This window comes from Lithobates pipiens, unplaced genomic scaffold (assembly GCF_037356315.1).
Source record: "Lithobates pipiens isolate NorthernLeopardFrog02 unplaced genomic scaffold, aLitPip1_a1.2 Scaffold_16, whole genome shotgun sequence".
Classification (NCBI taxonomy): Eukaryota; Metazoa; Chordata; class Amphibia; order Anura; family Ranidae; genus Lithobates; species Lithobates pipiens.
In genome coordinates this window covers 620,975,669-620,996,381 of record NW_027507748.1, presented here as the reverse complement: position 1 = coordinate 620,996,381, position 20,713 = coordinate 620,975,669, and the positions used below count along the sequence as shown (strand labels likewise).

The 20,713-nt window shown below is 42.3% G+C and overlaps 1 protein-coding gene across 1 annotated transcript in view; it reads right to left on the bottom strand.

The window, feature by feature from the left end:
- Window positions 1-20,713, bottom strand: part of B3GLCT (beta 3-glucosyltransferase) — an 886,903-nt gene that overhangs the window by 174,129 nt on the left and 692,061 nt on the right. The window contains exon 8 of the mRNA XM_077484097.1: window positions 9,819-9,882. Within this exon, the coding sequence (XP_077340223.1) occupies window positions 9,819-9,882 (64 nt within the window). The remainder of the gene's footprint in view (window positions 1-9,818; window positions 9,883-20,713) is intronic.

The window sequence follows — 20,713 nt, the reverse complement described above, 5'->3', positions numbered from 1 at the left end:
CTGTAACAGTTATATGGTGATCACTGGTGAAAGGGTTAACTAGGGGGCAATCAGGGGGCTTTATGCGGTAGTATATGGGGGTCCCTGGCGCTATAAAAAGCTGCGGCGAACCTAAATACCTACCTGCCTAACTAGCGTCACCTGTGACACTAATACAGCGATCAGAAAAACGATCGCTTATTAGGCTGGGTTCACACTGGAGCGATGCGGGAACGCCACGAATGCGCGGCGGGTTCCCGCATCGCATGCCTCCCGGCGGCAGTTCACACTGCCCTATGCGAACTGCTGGGAGTGTCAGTGAAATGTTAATGACACCCCCAGATCAGTTCGCATATCGCAGTGCGATCTGCAAACTTGGATCGCATGGTGTGAACACCCATGCGATCCGATTCTGCTGCGGACCAAAAAAAGGGTCCCGTGCGAGTTTGCGGCGGGTGCGGCGGGTGCGACACGAATTCAGCCATACTATCTGTATAGCTGAACTCGAATCGCACAGAGATCGGATGTGATTTGCACTGCAGTGCGGTGCGAATCACATCCGTTCTCATAAACCGCTGCAATGTGAACCCAGCCTTAGTGACACTGGCGACGGGGGGTGATCACGGGGTTAAACCTTTATTGGGGGGGTTAGGGGGGTACCTTAGAACTAAAGGGGGCTAACCCTAACTGCCCTAATAGTTATTAGTCACAAATGACACCTGCCGGGTGATCAGGGGGTTAAACCTTTATTAGGTAATAAATGGCGGGTGCCCTGAAACTATAAAAAAATAACTAACCAACCAGCGTCACCTGTAACAGTTATATGGTGATCACTGGTGAAAGGGTTAACTAGGGGGCAATCAGGGGGCTTTATGCGGTAGTATATGGGGGTCCCTAGCGCTATAAAAAGCTGCGGCGAACCTAAATACCTACCTGCCTAACTAGCGTCACCTGTGACACTAATACGGCGATCAGAAAAATGATCGCTTATTAGGCTGGGTTCACACTGGAGCGATGCGGAAACGCCGCGAATCCGCGGCGGGTTCCCGCATCGCATGCCTCCCGGCGGCAGTTCACACTGCCCTATGCGAACTGCTGGGAGTGTCAGTGAAATGTTACTGACACCCCCAGATCAGTTCGCATATCGCAGTGCGATCTGCAAACTCGGATCGCATGGTGTGAACACCCATGCGATCCGATTCTGCTGCGGGCCAAAAAAAGGGTCCCGTGCGAATTTGCGGCGGGTGCGGCGGGTGTGGCGGGTGCGGCGGGTGCGGCGAATGGCTGAACTCGAATCGCACAGAGATCGGATGTGATTTGCACTGCAGTGCGGTGCGAATCACATTCGTTCTCATAAACCGCTGCAATGTGAACCCAGCCTTAGTGACACTGGCGACGGGGGGTGATCACGGGGTTAAACCTTTATTGGGGGGGTTAGGGGGGTACATTAGAACTAAAGGGGGCTAACCCTAACTGCCCTAACAGTTATTACAGTCACAAATGACACCAATGCAAAAAAAAAAAAAAAAAAAAAAAAATGACATTGGTGTCACTGTGACTGGGGGGCAGGGGTAATTGGGGGGGTGATCGGGGGGTAAAGGGGGGGTGTGAGTGTGCCTGGCATGTTCTACTGTGTGTGGGATGTGTTGGTGCAACTCACTGATCCGCTCTCCTCCGTGTCGGAACGAAAAATACCGACACGGAGGAGAGAATACATCACTTCCTCTCCTGTGTTTACATTACAGGAGAGGAAGTGATGTCACCGGGGATTTCCATTCGTCGGGAGCGATCGCGAGGGGGTGGCCATGAATGAATGGCCGTCCCCTCGTCCGGGATCGCTCCCGAACGAAAACCGACCGCCGCAGGCACCGGGCGGGGGCCCGATCGGGCCCCCGACCCGCGGGAGGCAAATCACGTACATCTACGTGCTTATGCCTGCCCGTGCCATTCTGATGACGTACATCGGCGTTAGGCGGTCGGCAAGTGGTTAACTATGATCCTTGCTAGAAGATAAGAATTCGGATAACATCTTAGGAACAAAGAACACAGAGGAAAAATTGGTATGCTTTAAGAGCATATTAAATAAGGGCATTAGCCAGTGCATCCCAATGGGAAATAAATTTAAAAGAGCTAATAATAGTCCTGGGTAGCTTAACTCCAACGTAAAAATGCATATAAAAACAAAGGAGAAGGCCTTCAAAAAATTCAAGGCTGAGGGATCATCATCAGCACTCCAACTTTACAAAGAATGCAACAAGAAATGCAAGGGTAGAATAAGAGCTGCTAAGATAGAACACTAAAGGCACATAGCAGAGGAGAGTAAAAAAAAAATCCCAAGTAATTCTTTAAGTACATAAATAGTAAGAAAGGGAGTTCAAATCATATTGGTCCCATAAAGAATGATGAAGGGAATCTGGTTACCAAAGATGTAGAGATGGTGAAGGTATTACATTTATTCTTCTACTCAGTCTTCATGAGGGAATCTGGAGGCTTCAGTAACCAAAACTGCAATGTTTATCCTCGTGGCATGTTACAGGAAGCACCCTCATGGCTAACAGAGGACAGAATTAGAAATAGACTTGAAAAACTCAACATTAGTCACCGGAACCAGATTGCTTGCAGTAAGTAATTGCCAGACCATTGTTACTAATTTTTACGAACAGTCTACTGACTGGAATGGTACCAGCTGACTGGAGAAAAGCCAATGTAGCCCCAATATTTAAAAAAGGGCCAAGATACATCCCTGCGAATTACTGACCAGTTAGCCTAACATCAATAGTATGCAAGCTCTTGGAGGGGTTGATAGGGGACTATATACAAGATTTTAGTAATGACAACGGTATCATTAGCAGTAATCCGCATGGATTCATGATAAAACGTTCTTTCCAAACCAATCTATTAACCTTCTATGAGGAGGTAGCTGGCATCTAGAGAAAGGAAGGCCCATAGACGTGGTGTGTGTGGATTTTGCAAAAGCATTTGATACAGTTCCCCATAAACATTTACTGTACAAAGTAAGGTTAGTTGGCATGGACCATAGGGTGAGTATATGGATTGAAAACTGGCTACAGGGGCGAGTTCAGAGGGTAGTGATAATTTTTATTCACGATTTATAAAGCACCAACAGTTTACACAGTGCTTTACAACAAAAGGGGGGCAGCACAATTAAAGTACAGATCAAGAGGAGGAGGAGGGCCCTGCTCGTAGAGCTTACATTCTAAAGGGAGAGGGTGGTGGTACAAAAGTTAATAGATGCAGGGAATGATTTGATGGGGGGTTGTGGCTCAGGCACAGTTGTTAGGTGGGTGTGGGATAGGCTTCCCTGAATAAGTGAGTTGTCGGGGATCACCTAAAGGTGGACAGGTTAGGGGCTCATCGGATATACAGGGACAGGGAATTCCGGAGGGTGGGAGAGGCTTTGGAGAACTCCTGAAGGTGAGCATGAGAGGAGATAACAAGGGAGCTAGAGAGCAGGAGGTCCTGGGAGGAGCGGAGGGGGCAATTTTGGAAATATCTGCAGATGAGGTTAGTGATGTAGCTGGGGGCGATGTTGTGGATGGCCTTGTATGTTGTGGTAGGCATTTTGAATTTTATACTGTGGGGTAGGGGAAGCCAGTGAAGGGATTGGCGGAGAGGGGCAGTAGTCACAGATCAATTAGTGAGGTGTATTAGTCTAGCAGCAGCATTCATAACAGACTTAAGGGGGGATAGCCTGCGTAAGGGTAGGCCATTTAGGAGAGAGTTGCAGTAGTCAAGGCAGGAAATAATCAAGGAGTGAATAAGTTGCTTTGCGGTGTCATTAGTCAGGAAGTGTCGAATTCTGGAGATGTTGTGGAGGTTAAGGAGGCAGGATTTAGCCAGTGATTGGATGTGGAGGCTGAAGGAGAGGTCAGAGTCAAGGACTACACCCATCACCCTGGCATGTGGGGAGGGACCAATGGTTGTGCTGTTGATCTTAATGGTAACGTCATGGGGGGGGGGGGCGGGGAGGAGGGAATATTACAATAATAATAATACATTTTATTTATAGTGCATAGTGCACTTTTCATCAAAAGATCTCAAAGTGCTACAGGTTAAAAAAAATAAAAATAAATAAGCAATATATACAATAAAATGAACATCTAAAAAGGCACAAAAAGTTTTCCTAAAAAATAAATGTCTTAAGCCCTTTTTTAAACAGTCAGTGGATTGAGGAGCCCTCGAGGTATCAGGTAGGGCATTCCACAGATGCGGGGCAGCTGCACAAAAGGCCCCTTCTCCCATTGTCCTGAGTCTAGTTCTGGGTATATGAAGAAGGTTTTAGTGAATGGAGCAGAGGGAATGTGTTGTATTTTCTGATTTGAGAAGTTCTTTGAGGTAGGGGAATCATGTCCATGGATGCATTGGTGTGTGGGAAGCCTTGTTCTCAATCCTGGTAGAGACAGGAAGCCAGTGAAATGAGGGGAGAATGGGGGTAATGTGCTCATGTTTCCGCACTCTCATCAGGATCCTTGCTGCAGAGTTTTGGATGTACGGAAGCCTCTGCAGGCTCTTTCTAGGAATCCCAATGAGAAGTGGGTTACAATAGTCCAGTCTGGAGGAGACAAAGGCATGAACCAGCTTTTCGGCATCTGAGAGGGAGAGAATGGGATGGAGTTTGTTGTTGCTGCTTCAAAACACAATTGTACTGACATTGTATTTAACCAGGATTGTAAGCAAGTAGTCCGTAGTGTGCACACTAATGATTGCATATGAATCCAAAATTTAGAGTTAGATGCAATGATACAGTAGTAAACAGTTCACTTCCTTTCATCATCATATATAATGACGGCAGTATAGCAATGTAATTCGCTGCATCAATTAAAGAGGAAGTAAACCCTGATGGGTTTACTTCCTCTTTTTTTCCCTGCAAAGGTAAAGCATAATGGACTACTATGCATCGCATAGTAGCTCATTATGTGTCACTTACCTGACACAGGAGCCAGCGAAGTCGCCGCTGTCCCCTGTAGTCCGCCGCATCCATGTTGCTTGTGGCGTCTCGCAGCTCCGACGAATCACAGCGGCGCAACCGCGATGACGTCACTCCCGCGCATGCGCACGGGAGTCGCGCCTCGCAGCTCCGCCGCTGTCATACGGCGAAGCCGCGATGACGTCACTCCCGCGCATGCGCACGGGAGTCGACAAATTTGGCAAATCCATTCCTGGATTTGCCGCATTTAGTGCGCCTGCGCACCGCTGTCTACGGCGCATGCGCCGTAGACAGCGGTGCCCATTTTCGGGCAAATATCTCCTAAACCATATAGGTTTAGGAGATATTGCTTGGACCTACAGGTAAGCCTTAATCTAGGCTTACCTATAGGTCCAAGTTGTTTGGAAGGGTTTACTTCCTCTTTAAGTCCTTACTTGATTTATGAGACAGAATATTTCAATAGACTGCTGATATATACAGAAGTCAGTGTGTGCTTAATGGGACAAGTGACTGCTCATGAGTAAGCCGCTGGGGGTATTGAAATATACTGATAATAAAGACTATGTATTGTCTATACTTTACCACTCAGCGGGGAGGCTCAGTCCATTGTCCCTGTCAATCCGGGTCTCATCCACCTTAATCAAGAGTCGGTTCTCGAAAAGATGTCCTTAGATACACTCAGGCATTCCAACTGCTCGTGACAAGCCGCTTCACTGGACAATGTCCCATGGCTGCAGCCAAAGTTAGCCGAGGCTAGCTGAAGCTAGGGTCCTCTGCTTCGAAAGCTCCACACACAGACGGTGACTCGTGGCATGATGAGAAGATTGGTATATGGATCGACTGGAGAAGCGGCGAACAAACAACGCCAGCGTCCTCTCCATCAGCTCAGAATGTAAGGAGGGCTTGTTTCTCTAATAGAATGTTCAGGGCACTTCGCCCTAAGCAGTCCAAGTTATTTTACCCTTGTAACATTCTGCAGTGTCTGCTAAAAAGCTCAGTTTTAGAAAGATTGAGTTTGAGAAAGTGGAGTGACATCCATACTTATATGTTGTCATTCAGTCCATTAGGTGTTATTGGAAGCCATGGGAGGTTATCAACTGGCCCAGGGAAGAGCTATAGAGCGAGAATAGGAGGGGCCCAAGGACAGAGCCTTGGGGTACCCCAACAGAGAGAGCAAGAGGAGCAGAGGGATGGAGTTGTAAGTGACACTAAAAGTGCACTGAGATAGGTAGGAGAACTAGGATAAAGCAGAATCACATAGGCCAATGTAGTATAGTTTGCTGAGGAGGAGCAGGTGGTCAACTGTGTCAAAGGCAGCAGAGAGGTCTAAGGGTATGAGTATGGAGTAATGGCCATTGGTTTTAGCAGTTAGTAGGCCATTGGTGAGTTTTAGTAGGACAGTTTCAGTAGAATGTTGAGGACGGAGCCGGACTGTGTGTGTGGGGGGGGGGGACGAGAAGGTTGTTGTCCGTGAGGTAGCGACTCATTCAGTCATGGACAAGGCGTTAAATGGGGAGTACTCGGAATGGTCCAGGGTGGAAAGTGGGGTCCCCCAGGGTTCTGTCCTCTGACCACTCCTAATTAATTTATTCATAAATGACCTGGAGGATGGGATGAATAGCTCAATCTCTGTAATTGCGGATGATACTAAGTTAAGCAGGGCGATAACTTCTCCGCAGGAAGTGGAAACTTTGCAAGTTGATCTGAACAAATTAATGGGGTGGGCAACTACATGGCAAATGAGGTTTAATGTATAAAAATTTTAAATAATGCATCTGGGTGGCAAAAAATATGAATGCAATCTACTCACTAGGGGGGAGAACATCTGGGGGAATCTAGTATGGAAAAGGACCTGGGGTCCTAGTAGATGACAGGCTCAGCAATGGCATGCAGTGCCAAGCAAAGCAAACCGAATATTGGCATGCATTAAAAAGGAGATTAACTCCAGAGATAAAATGATAATTCTCCCACTCTACAAGTATCTGGTCCGGCCGCACCTGGAGTATGCTGTCCAGTTCTGGGCACCAGTCCTCAGGAAGGATGTGCTGTATCTGGAGAGAGTCCAGAGAAAGGTAACAAAATTAATAAAGGGACTGGGAGGACCTTAGTTATGAAGAAAGGTTATGATCACTGAACTTATTCTCTCTGGAGAAGAGACACTTGAGAGGGGATATGATTTTAATGTACAAATACCATACTGCTGACCCCACAATATGGATAAAGCTTTTCTGCAAAAGGAAATTTAATAAGACATGCGGCCATTCACTAAAATTAGAAGAAAAGCAGTTTAACGTTAAACTGCGTAGAGGGTTCTTTACTGTCAGAGCGGTTAGGATGTGGAATTCTCTCCACAGGCAGTGGTTTCAGTGGGGAGCATCGATAATTTCAAAAAACTATTAGATAGGCACCCGAATGACTATAACATACAGGGATATACAATGTAATACTGGCATGAAATCACACACATAGGTTGGACTTGATGGACTTGGGTCTTTTTCAACCTTGTTTACTGTGTAACTATGTATATCCTTTTCTATCTTTATAAAGTTCCATTACCTTGTTAGCCAGGTCTTTTCATGGCTCAGTATCCTACCTACTCATTGCATGCATGTGAGAGCTAACAAACTCATTGAGAATTTATACACAGACACTAATTGCAATTTAAAAATCGACAGATGTGGGAAATGAACCTTTAATTGCCATTTTAACCTGTGCGTGTCAGCTTGTGTGTCTGTACCAATGCGATTTTAGAATATGTTCCCATTTTATTTTGAAACTCTAAACAGGTCTGAACAGAAGCCTTAAAACTGTTCTTCTACAGGAGCTGGTACAACCACTTCATGTGCCTAAAGTTGGTGTAAGGTGGTCATTACATTTCAAGAAACAGATTAACCGCTCCAGTAAGTGTGTGAATCTTCCGCCCCTCTGGGCATCAATGGTTGCTGGTCCAATCCGTGACTGCAGCATCAGACTGAAGACATAAAGGTTGATCACACTCCAATGATGTACCAAATAAAAAAAAACTGTATATTAAAATCGTCACAATAAAAACTGCATAGATCACTACTCCAACATTCGGACAGAGGACAGTTAACGCATTTCACACAAAAGAATGTACTTACTCATAACTAAAATACACTGATTGAAAGACAGCTTAAATAATCAAAATACAGCTAAACCCAATCAGGGACTCAAGTCCTCCCACTGACTAAAATTAAAAAGACTGTCAATAATAAAAAAATTAACAATCAAAACAATTAACTACACAAAAAAATTACAATAAAAAAAAAAACCACTGATGTATAAGTAAATATATAAATCTAAACAGAATGCTAGTCTGGTGCAATAAAAGGGTTACATATACAGCCATGGCAAAAACTTTTGAGAATAACACAAATATTAATTTTCACTTATACCCTGCACACACAGTGAGAAATTCTGACAGAAAAGGTCCGATCGGATTATGTTGTCGGAAAATCCGATCATGTGTGGGCTCCATGGGACTTTTTCTGTGAAAAAAGTTTGAGAGCTGGATCTAAAATTTTCCGACAACAAAATCTGATCAGACTTTTTCCGATCATTTGTAGAGAATTCTGACGGACAAAGTGCCATGCATGCTCAGATTAAATTACGAGACCAAAGCTATTGGTTACTAGCCTCTACATAGTCCCGGCGTACGCAACAAACGTCACCTCGTTTCGAACGATTGGACTTTCCAACAACTTTGTCCAACCGTGTGTATGCAACACAAGTTTCGGGCAAAATCCGTCAGAAAATATCAGACGGATTTTGTGGTCGGAATGTCCGACCGTGTGTACAAGGCATAAGGCTGCTGCCTCAGTTTTTGTGATGGCAATTTGCATATGCTTCAGAATGTTATGAAGAGTGATCAGATGAATTGCAATTAGTTAATTAAAAGTCCCTCTTTGCCATGAAAATTAACTTAACCCCATAAAAAAACATTTCCACTGCATTTGTGAAGAAGGCTTCATGGTGCCCAAGAAAGTCCTGCAAGTGCCAGGACCGTCTCCTACAGTTGATTCAGCTACATGATCAGGGCACCACCACTGCAAAGCTTGCTCAGGAATGGCAGCAGGCAGGAGTGAGTACATCTGCATGCACAGTGAGGCGAAGACTTTTGGAGGATGGCCTAGTGTCAAAAAGGACAGCAAAGAAGCCACTTCTCTCCAGAAAAAACATCAGGGACAGACTGATATTCTGAAAAAGGTACAGGGATTGGACTGCTGAGGACTGGTGTAAAGTAATTTTCTCTGATGAATCCCCTTTCCGATTGTATGGGGCATCCGGAAAAAAACCTTGTCCAGAGAAGAAAAGATGAGAGCTACCATCAGTCCTGTGTCATGCCAACAGTAAAGCATTCTGGGACCATTCATGTGGGGTTGCTTCTCAGCCAAGGTAGTGGGACAAAAACATCTTCCGAGAGCAAATTCTCCCAACCATCCTAGAACAGTTTGATGAAGAACAATGCCTTTTCCAGCATGATGGAGCAACTTGCCGTAGGGCAAAAGTGACTGAGGAACAAAGCATTGAAATGTTGGGTCCATGGCCAGGAAACTCCCCAGACCTTAAATCCCATTGAGGACTTGTGGTCAATCCTCAAGAGGCAGGTGAACAAACCCCCCCCCCCCCCCCACCCACACACACACACACACAAATTCTGACAAACTACAAGTATTGGTTATGCAAGAATGAGCTGCCATCAGTCAGGATGTGGCCCAGAAGTTGATTGACAGCATGCCAGGGCGAATTGCAAAGGTCTTGAAAAAGAAGGGGCAACGCGGCAAATAATGACTCTTTGCATAATCTTAATGTAATTTTCAATGAAAGCCTTCGGACAACTTTATTATCAATAAAGAAAAAAAAAGCTCACCTCATGTTTCAAGTCTATTGTGAAATCTGAAGTTGGTGGATCCTTAATAAGAATCTTAGCAAGCCTAGAAAATGAATGCAAAATGAAAAAATGATTAAGACATTATAAAAAAAAAGTACATAAATAAGCTTTGTGGAAAATAGACTGGAAAATTTTGCAGAAAGTAAACTAATCTAAAGTGATTTTACGACTTGGGGCCCATTTATTTTTACAGTTATATGCCAAAAAACAAATGCAAAAAGCATTAAAACTAACTTAATCTATAAAAATATGTTTAATTGCAAATTCTTTCTTTTAAATATATTGAATTATAATTATTACATGAAATACAGAATAGATCATCAAAACATTTAGTTATTACATTTCTAATAATAATATGAAACAATTATGAATTCCATTGTAGTAAAAGACTTTTGATTTTTCAATTTCAAATATAAATGTGGAAGGAATAGATGCTCACATATTAACCCATTTAGTAATTTTAATTTTATAGATCTGAGTGGATCTTGGAGACCAATGGGACATTTAGATGGGTAATTTCAGCAATAATTTGCTGAATAATCTGCTCTCCTTATGCTTGGCTACAGAAGTTATGTAGACAGAAAATGTCAGTATACTTTTGCATTGTTGTACTCTATTTTACTCATAATCTATCACATAAGTGGACAAATCATATACTATTCTTATATATTGTGCTTGTAAGCTTCTTAGAGTGTACTTAAACCTTCACCATGTAAAACAACCCATTCAGTTTAAAATATAATACATATAAAAAAATATATAAATATCCTTTTTCCTTTTTGAGGTCACAGCAGTACAAATACAGTACTATACAGAGTTTAATAAAGTGACCAAATCAACATAACAAGGGTTACATACACAGCATATAGTAAACTTGTAGGAGGAAAAAAAAACATAAGACCTCCCAAGATCACTATCCGGAAGCACAAGCCTCTCAGCATGCTATCAAGCCCTCAGGTGACAGAGCTGTATAATGAGGCGGGCAAAAACTATTCGCATACTTACACATGAACCCAGAGAGAAACACAACATTTTCAAGTAGGGAAAGGGTAGGGATCAACTCCAGTCACACCCCCCCCCCCCCCCCCACCTAGTATGCAGAAAGCAATGAATTCTAACCATGGCATTTCTTCTGCAGGAGAAAGACTTGAGGTAGGTCAGAACAAGTTGATTCTACTATATCCACTCCATGCACCAAATTATATTAAATATTTTGTATTGCTCTGTTGTTTTGAATTCCAACAGGTCCATGTGGTAACAAATTTGGTAAGACGATCTTGTGAGATACAAATAATTTCTTCCATTCCTTTAATATTAGTCAGCCTTTAACACCATTCCCTGATCGTTGGAATACATGTGGAGTGGCAGTGAATTGTTATGCAAAGTCTGGTGGCGTTAACTATGAACATGGCTAAAGATTTATAATAGGATTTCCTGGAAGAGCAATGTAAACGATATTGGGCTAGTGTATAAACCAAAGCCAGTGTGGATACCTCAGTGTTAATCCAGGTGAACATTCTTAGAAAATGGCTGAAGCAGAATGCCATATTTAGTATGCTCTCCACCCTCTTTGACACAGCTCTATCGCCTGATCTACCCAGCACTGTTGAACCAAAACCCGCCTTCCTTAACACAACTTCAATTTAAAGTGGTGTTGCCATTTAAAAAAAAAAAAAGAAAAGTCAGCAGCTACAAATACTGCAGCTGCTGACTTAATAATCGGACACTTACCTGTCTCAGGGTCCAGCGATATGGGAGATCAAAGCCCCACTCATCTTCCCCTCTGTTCGGTGGCGCCAGCATTGCAACTGTGGGTGCCCGGCTGTGGCTCCACAGCCGGGCACCCACTGCGCATGCGCGAGCGGCACCTCGTGCTGTGATTGGCCATGCAATCATCTGGGACCTGTCATGTGTCCCAGATGACTAAGAAGAGGGAGGAGGCAGAGCTGAGCCCTTCCTGTGCCGAGTGGAAGTGATGTCACGAGCCCAGGCACTGAAGAAGGCATACTACGGGGGACCCCCTAGCAAAAGCCATTTAGAGGGCACTAAAAAAAAAATCCAAATTTCACATTCATTAATTATTTTTTGGGTGCAGTTCCACTTTAAGCTTCTCTTGCAGATTACAACAGCAGCCAAACAAATTGTCACTGAATCTTGGCATTCTGTGTCCTTACAGTCAAAAACAAGGTCACACAAGCCATTAGCCATGTGAAAATCGAGGCTGTTGTCACAGTTGCTCTATGGTTCCCATGGGTAGTGCACTTTCTTAGACCCAACTTTGATGAATCTCTTCTGCTTTCATGAGTAGTACCATTAGTGGAATGCTCCTTGATATGCTCCACTTGGCACATTCTAGAGACACCTGGGGTTTCCTCACCCCCAGTCCTCCCCTCCTAATTCCTTCCTCTTCTTTTCCCTTCACATTGCTCCCTCTCCCCCCTCCTCCCCCTGCTCCCTCTCTGTATCTATTTTTCTATCTTTCCCTGTAAAACCAACATTCATTATTAAAGTAAATATAGATACCGGCGCTCAAAACTACCCCTTTAACTCTGTGTTGGTACGCTGCAATCCCAAGTGTTCCCTCACCTAAATAAGGTAAATGTGTATATAAACTGTATTTGGGGATTGCGCCCCCTGTTATTTTTTATACAATCCAAAATTCCTATAGTGCATGTGATATAATTATATACCAAAAAATGAAAGCCAAAAAAATAATAATATATTAATATCTATCCACCATTTCTATGATTCACAACATATGTTCAACTAAGTGTAATATTCCCACTAGAGGCATCTCCAAGTGTTCAAAAAACGCACAACTCAAAAATATACCCCAAAAAAATATATCATATAAAATAGTCCTTTTATGCAATGAATAATAATAATAATAATAATAATAATAGATTTTATTTATATTTCACTTTACATCAAAAAGATCTCAAAGTGCTACAAGTTAAAATGAACAACTATACGGATAAAACAAACATCTAAAACGATCAAAAAGCTTTGCTAAAAAGAAATGTCTTAAGGCCTTTTTTTAAAACATTCAGTAGATTGAGGAGCCCTAAGGATGTCAGGTAGGGCATTCCACAGGCGCGGGGCAGCTGAACAAAAGTCCCTGTCTCCCATTGTCCAGTCTAGTTCTGGGTATTTGAAGCAGATTCGCATGAGTGGAGCGAAGGGAACGAGTTGTGTTTTGCAAGTTAAGAAGTTCTTTAAGCTATGGTGGGGCATGTCCATAAATACATTGATGTGTAAGAAGGGAAACCTTATACTCAATCCGGGCGGAAACAGGAAGCCAATGGAGTGAGTCGAGAAAGGGGGTAATGTGCTCATGTTTCTGCACTCTCATTAGGATCCTTGCTGCAGAGTTTTGAATGTACTGAAGCCTCTGCAGACTCTTTCCAGGAATCCCAATAAGAAGTGCGTTACAGTAATCCAGTCTGGAGGAGACAAAGGCATGAACCAGCTTTTCAGCATCAGAAAAAGAAAGAATTGGACGGAGTTTAGAAATATTACGAAGATGGTAGAAAGAAGTCTTACATACAGTGCCTTGCGAAAGTATTCGGCCCCCTTGAACGTTTCAACCTTTTGCCACATTTCAGGCTTCAAACATGAAGATATAAAATTTAAATTTTTTGTGAAGAATCACCAACAAGTGGGACACAATTGTGAAGTGGAACGAAATCTATTGGATTATTGAAACTTTTTTAACTAATAACAAAAATGAAAAGTGGGGCGTGCAAAATTATTCGGCCCCCTTGAGTTAATACTTTGTAGAGCCACCTTTTGCTGCGATTACAGCTGCAAGTCGCTTGGGGTATGTCTCTATCAGTTTTGCACATCGAGAGACTGAAATTCTTGCCCATTCTTCCTTGCAAAACAGCTCGAGCTCAGTGAGGTTGGATGGAGAGCGTTTGTGAACAGCAGTTTTCAGCTCTTTCCACAGATTCTCGATTGGATTCAGGTCTGGACTTTGACTTGGCCATTCTAACACCTGGATACGTTTATTTGTGAACCATTCCTTTGTAGATTTTGCTGTATGTTTGGGATCATTGTCTTGTTGGAAGATAAATCTCCGTCCCAGTTTCAGGTCTTTTGCAGACTCCAACAGGTTTTCATCCAGAATGGTCCTGTATTTGGCTGCATCCATCTTCCCCTCAATTTTAACCATCTTCCCTGTCCCTGCTGAAGAAAAGCAGGCCCATACCATGATGCTGCCACCACCATGTTTGACAGTGGGGATGGTGTGTTGAGGGTGATGAGCTGTGTTGCTTTTATGCCAAATATATCGTTTTGCATTGTGGGCAAAAAGTTCGATTTTGGTTTCATCTGACCAGAGCACCTTCTTCAACATGTTTGGTGTGTCTCCCAGGTGGCTTGTGGCAAACTTTAGACGGGACTTTTTATGGATATCTTTGAGAAATGGCTTTCTTCTTGCCACTCTTCCATAAAGGCCAGATTTGTGCAGTGTACGACTGATTGTTGTCCTATGGACAGACTCTCCCACCTCAGCTGTAGTTCTCTGCAGTTCATCCAGAGTGATCATGGGCCTCTTGGCTGCATTTCTGATCAGTCTTCTCCTTGTCTGAGCTGAAAGTTTAGAGGGACGGCCAGGTCTTGGTAGATTTGCAGTGGTCTGATACTCCTTCCATTTCAAAATGATCGCTTGCACAGTGCTCCTTGGGATGTTTAAAGCTTGGGAAATCTTTTTGTATCCAAATCCGGCTTTTAACTTCTCCACAACAGTATTACGCACCTGCCTGGTGTGTTCCTTGGTCTTCATGATGCTCTCTGCGCTTTCAACAGAACCCTGAGACTATCACAGAGCAGGTGCATTTATACAGAGACTTGATTACACACAGGTGAATTCTATTTATCACCAGTCATTTAGGACAACATTGGATCATTCAGAGATCCTCGCTGAACTTCTGGAGTGAGTTTGCTGCACTGAAAGTAAAGGGGCCGAATAATTTTGCACGCACCACTTTTCAGTTTTTTATTTGCTAAAAAAGTTTAAAATATCCAATAGATTTTGTTCCACTTCACAATTGTGTTCCACTTGTTGGTGATTCTTCACAAAAAATTTAAATGTTATATCTTTATGTTTGAAGCCTGAAATGTGGCAAAAGGTTGAAAAGTTCAAGGGGGCCGAATACTTTCGCAAGGCACTGTAGATGATTTATATGGGTTTCAAAAGTGAGTTGAGAATCCATTTTTACACCAAGATTTGTAACTGTTGATGAGAGGGGAATGTTAGAGCCAGAAAAAGTAATGCTGGTTATAGGTGATGATTTGATCTGATGAAGAGTGCCAATCAGAACAACTTCTGTTTTGGAACTGTTTAATTGAAGAAAATTATGCTCCATCCATACCTTTATCTCCTCCAGACAGGTGGAGAGTACTGATAAAGATGGCGTTTCTGTTGCATTTACATAAAGCTGTGTGTCATCAGCATAACAGTGGACTGAAATTTTATAGTGGCTGATAATTTGGCCAAGGGGGGTGAGGTAGAGAATGAACAGAATGGGGCCAAGAACTAACCCCTGGGGGGCGCCACAAGTAACTGTATGTGGATTTGATTTAAAATGACCCAGGGAAATATACTCTGTCCGGTTTGTGTGGTATGATTTGAACAACTGAGGGCTGTGTCGTTGAGTCCAGAGGTAAAATGGAGCCGATTTAAAAGAATGCCATGGTCAACCGTATCGAATGCAGCCGAAAGGACCAGAAGGATGAGGAGGGAGGGAAAACCAGAATCAGATGATATAAGAAGGTCGTTTGTAACTGTAACGAGGGCAGTCTCTGTGCTGTGAGCAAGGCGGAAACCAGACTGAAATTTTTCAAAGAAGTTGTTATATTTGAGGTGGTCCTGAAGATGCATGGCAACTACTTTCTCCAGTACTTTTGATATAAAGGGAAGATTTGAGATCGGCCTATAATTTGATAGGACTTCTGGATCAAGAGTAAGTTTTTTAAGCAATGGTCTGATAATAGTGGTTTTTAAAACAGAGGGAATGTGACCAGCTTGGAGAGAATAATTTATAGCTGCGGTGATCAGGGGACTGAGGGCAGTAATATGAATTTTTACCAGGGAGGTTGGAAGAGGGTCCAGGGAACAGGTGGAAGATTTCATCTTTCTGATGATGTTCTGCACCTCATCTCATGACACCTCAAGAAAACAGTTTAAAGGTTTAGAAATGATCTGTGTCTGGGGAACAGTTTGGGTGGGAGGACCAGAAAGAGCAGAACGAATATGTTCAATTTTTGAAGTGAAAAAATCCATACATTTATTGCACTGCTCTTCCATATGGGCAGGGGGTGGAGGGGATTTTGGTTTAAGAAGGTGGTTTACAGTAGAGAAAAACTGCTTAGAATTTCCTGGACTATTTTTGATGGCATTTGAGAAAAACTGTGACCTTGCCTCTTTAAGATACTGTGCATATTTTTGTTGGTGCTCCCGGTAAATTTGTTTATGAACAGTGAGACTATAGGCTTTAAAGCGCCGCTCAAGGACCCGCCCTGCTACCTTCATCTTACGAAGCTCATCTGTAAACCAGGGAGCTGAATGGGTGAAGGTGACTGTTCTTTTTTTAACAGGGGCATGGAGGTCCAAGAGGCTGCTAAGTTCACTGTTGTAATAATCCACTGCTTCGTCACCTGATAAAAAATGTGTGGAAAGATGCTCAAAGTCTGCTGCCAAAAGGTCTGAGTTTATGTTTTTTAGGTTTCTAAAACAGATGTTCCGCTTAGGCCTACAAAGGGCAGAGGGGGGGATGACAAATCCATAGAGATGGCCTTGTGATCAGACACACCTAGATCATACACCAGCAGGTTGGCGAGACCAGCAGAGTTTGTAATGACCAAATCCAAGATATGCCCCCTGGTATGTGTGGGGACACCAACAAGTTGCTTTAAGTTAAAACAATCCAGAAGTTGAAGAAATTCAGCTGCAAAACGGCAGGAAGGGGTGTCAACATGGATATTCATATAGCCCAAGATTATAACATCGGCAGAGGATGTGCAGAAAGTTGTGAGAAGATTTGACATCTCAACAATAAATTATGGATTTGGTTTAGGTGGTTGATAAATAAGGAAAAACAACACAGGCAAAGAGGACTTACATTTAAATGCAAGGCATTCAAATGAAGACAGTTCAGGTAATGGCTGCAGAGATAGCTCCAGATCGCTGCGATGAATGACTGACAAGCTCCCACCACGCCCTGTGCTGCAAGCTTTTTGAAGGTAGCTATATCCTCAGGGACAGCTCTTATTTAAAGAGGAAAAGGTATTTGGTTGATGCCAGGTCTCTCTAAGGAACATATAGTCCAGACATTTATCCAGGATATGATCATGAATGAAACAGGACTTATTTATAATAGACTGTGCATTTAAAAGTTCAATTTTCCTACTTGATGATGCAACAAGTCTTTGCACTGGTCGTAGCAGACTAAAATCCATTCCACGTTTCCTATTCGGCTCCTTAAAAGGTGTTATCATGGAAACGTCCACACTACATATCCGATAGGAGACAGCACTCTGATGACGCATGCATGGAATAACAGTTCGCGTTTTTGACCAGAGAGCCGGGATGGTATGGCTTGTCTGTAAACAGACAAACTTTCTGCGAGAACTTCTATGGATGTATCGTGGACGGCGGAGAAGTCCCAATTTTTTTATCACTACAATGCACGATGGGGTTAAAATACTGCTAAGATTTATCAGCTTGCTGGCAGAGTAACTCAATATAGTTCTCTGGTCCATCCAAATATACAGATAGACAAGTCTATAAAGTCTTGTATACCTGTCTATAAACAGACAGGTATACAAATAAGCAGGGATACCAACGGGGATACTGAAAATTCGATGTGCAGGTCATCAAATGTACAGATTTCCAAGTCTCTTAAAAAGCAGGCAATGGTCCTTAATCCAGATCACCCCGCTGTTATATGGATCCAATTCAATCTCTGATTTACAATCCAATGTTGAATCACCTCCCAAAAGCTTCTATATTCATGTGTCGCCGGTAAAACCTAATCATGCCACCACCATCTTGTAGAATGGCCACTCACCAGACTTCACCGTTACAATGCGCCTTCGGTTCATTCAATGGATAACCACTCCTTATTACGCTCTCCAATTCCTCAGTTATTGTATATTCATAAAAAGGTAAATGAAACCAACATAGTGTAAAACCGTTTCACCTTTAATTATAAAACTTAAAAAACATATTGCACTCACATCTCAATGTGTCTTCTAGCCGACACTAAGCTTATCCAGCCATACGTAAACAGCTTAGAATCGGGAAAGCCAATGATGTTCCGCAGGTGGTTCCTTCCTCCCTCCACTCGGCCAACATGTCTCTGGCTCCTCTTATTGCACCTCTTTTTCCCACAGCCTCTACGCATTTTGCAGCATCTGTGTCGTCAGATAGCTTCCTATCCTAGAGGCAGTTTTATACTGCCTATCTAACACTGTTTGCCACACTCAGAGGGATACTAACATGTGGAGATATCCAAGTCTTATATTCTTACATTATTATGGATGATAAGGACATTTTTGGGTAAAAAGTTATCAAAATCATTTGTTTTTATATGCACATTTGTATAAATAAAAAAATACAGTATGTTTTTAATAAAAACAAGAATTTGTGTCAATAAAGCGACCCAAAAGTCCAACTTTTTAACCCTTTATTTAACATATTCATTATAAGAATGTGGTACAGAAAATTGAGTCAGTAACCCAAGGAGTATGAATACTTGCCTGTGTCTCGTATTTTACAACATATAATGCTTGAAGTTCAACTTTAAGACCTCTCACTGTTAGTACAATTTGTTTACCCACATTTTCCTACTCTCCTCTGGGGCTGGAGGGGTGGGATAAGTACCTAGACCTATTCTTTGATGAAAAAAAAATTCATATCTATGCCACAAAAATAGACTAAATTAAATGAAATTATCTGAGATCTGTTTTGGATCAAACCAAAACTCTATTCAGATGCAGCAGCGGGAGCAATTGGCTCCTGCTGCTGTCAATCACAGCCTGTGAAAAGAGAGCAGGGGGTAGGGCCGAGTCGTACAGTGTGTGTCAACAGCAAACGCAGTGCAGCACAAGACTGAGTCTGCATGAGTGCGGCAATAGCAAGCGGCAGCAGGAGGAGCCAGGAGGGCCGGCAGGGGACCACAGGAGTACACCCCACCTTTGGGGTTTTTATTTTAGGAATCGATTAATTGAAACAATAATCAGTCAACTGATTGAATATGAAAATAATCACGAGTTGTGGTCCTAATACTGATCAATATCTGCTGACCCACAGACAAAATCAAAGATATAAGCTGTATAAATTTGAAAATGTCTTGCAAGCTACCAGAAAAAAATCTTAATAGCCCTGCAGTTTGTCTCTTTCAGCTGCTGGCACTGATCACAATCCCATATATTTGTGCTCTGCATAAATAACTTCAAATAGTGCTGCGCTGTACATTGTTGTAAAAATTCCAAAGCCGATAAACAATATAAAAAAACATTAATAACTGTGCAATAAATTATTATTATAAATATTAAAGTGAATAGTGCATAAAGTGCTAAAGGTGCATATAACATAAAACAATATTTAATCCTTCAAGTGAATTAATATTATCCAATACATCAATAATGTTAATTCGGAATATACTATATAATTTATTCTTGTGATGGTGCTTCAAACAAGCTATGTGAGTACCCTGGATGATCTATTTTAAAATAAAGATATTTTAAAATGTTAAAACACTATCTAGCCTTATCTTTTGTATATGTACGGAGAAAACGCCACTGGACAGTTCAGGATCCTACAGAGTTCAATGCACACAGAACCCAGAGGTGGTTCATCTGCGTGATTAGACCAAACTTAAATGTGCGGTCACACACCCTGAGGTGAGCAGATTCACACTGGGGGAGCACCAGTTTGCTGTCACGTTGAAAAGTTTGGAGCATCATCACAAGAATGAATTATATAGTATATTCCGGATGGACATTATTGATGTATTGGATATTTTGATCTTGAAGGATTAAATATTATTGTTTTATGTTATATGCTTGCCACTCCCATTCTTGATCAGTTTGCAATAAGTCTGGTGAAAGGAGCAGCTATTTCTTCCCAACAAAAGCTCAGACAAGCTTTTTCTGCACTTTGAATGGCTGAAGGGAAGACTGTAAATAAACAGATTTGATGCTATGGAAGCTTTTATTTCTTCTTTGGGATCCTGTGCCATTGTGCCCTCTATGGGTGACAAAAATTTATGAAGACGCTGTTGCTGTTTCGATCAAAGGCCCTGACTGGGTATTGAGCAGAAAGCGCTTGCGAACTCCCATAATAGGAGATCATAGGGAGTCGGAAAGCGGCAGCAAAACTAGAGGTGGAAGTTATCCCTTTACACATCATGTTTCCTTGGATGCACTGTTATATATTGTCATGTTGATGTCACTTCATTGGATGGCCTTTATTAATTGTAATAATTTACTCATATTATTTACTCACATTCTGATCACAAGTGCAACTTATTTTTTGAAAAGTGTTTGTTACTGTGCGTATTTCACAGGAAGTTGCTGCTCTTTTGACCGTGTTTACAAATTTTAGACAGCACAGTAGTTATTTATTTTCATTATGTTATATGCACCTTTAGCACTTCATGCACTATTCACTTTAATATTTATGATAGTCATTTATTGCACAGTTAGTTTTTTTTTTTTATATTGTTTATCACATAGTTTTGGAATTTTTACAACAGTGTATAGCGCAGCACTATTTTAAGTTATACAAGGATATAAGCTGTAACCAGGCTGAAAGGTCTGATGTGTGCTCTTTGATCAGGAAAGCAGTGAAACAAATGAAAAGCTTA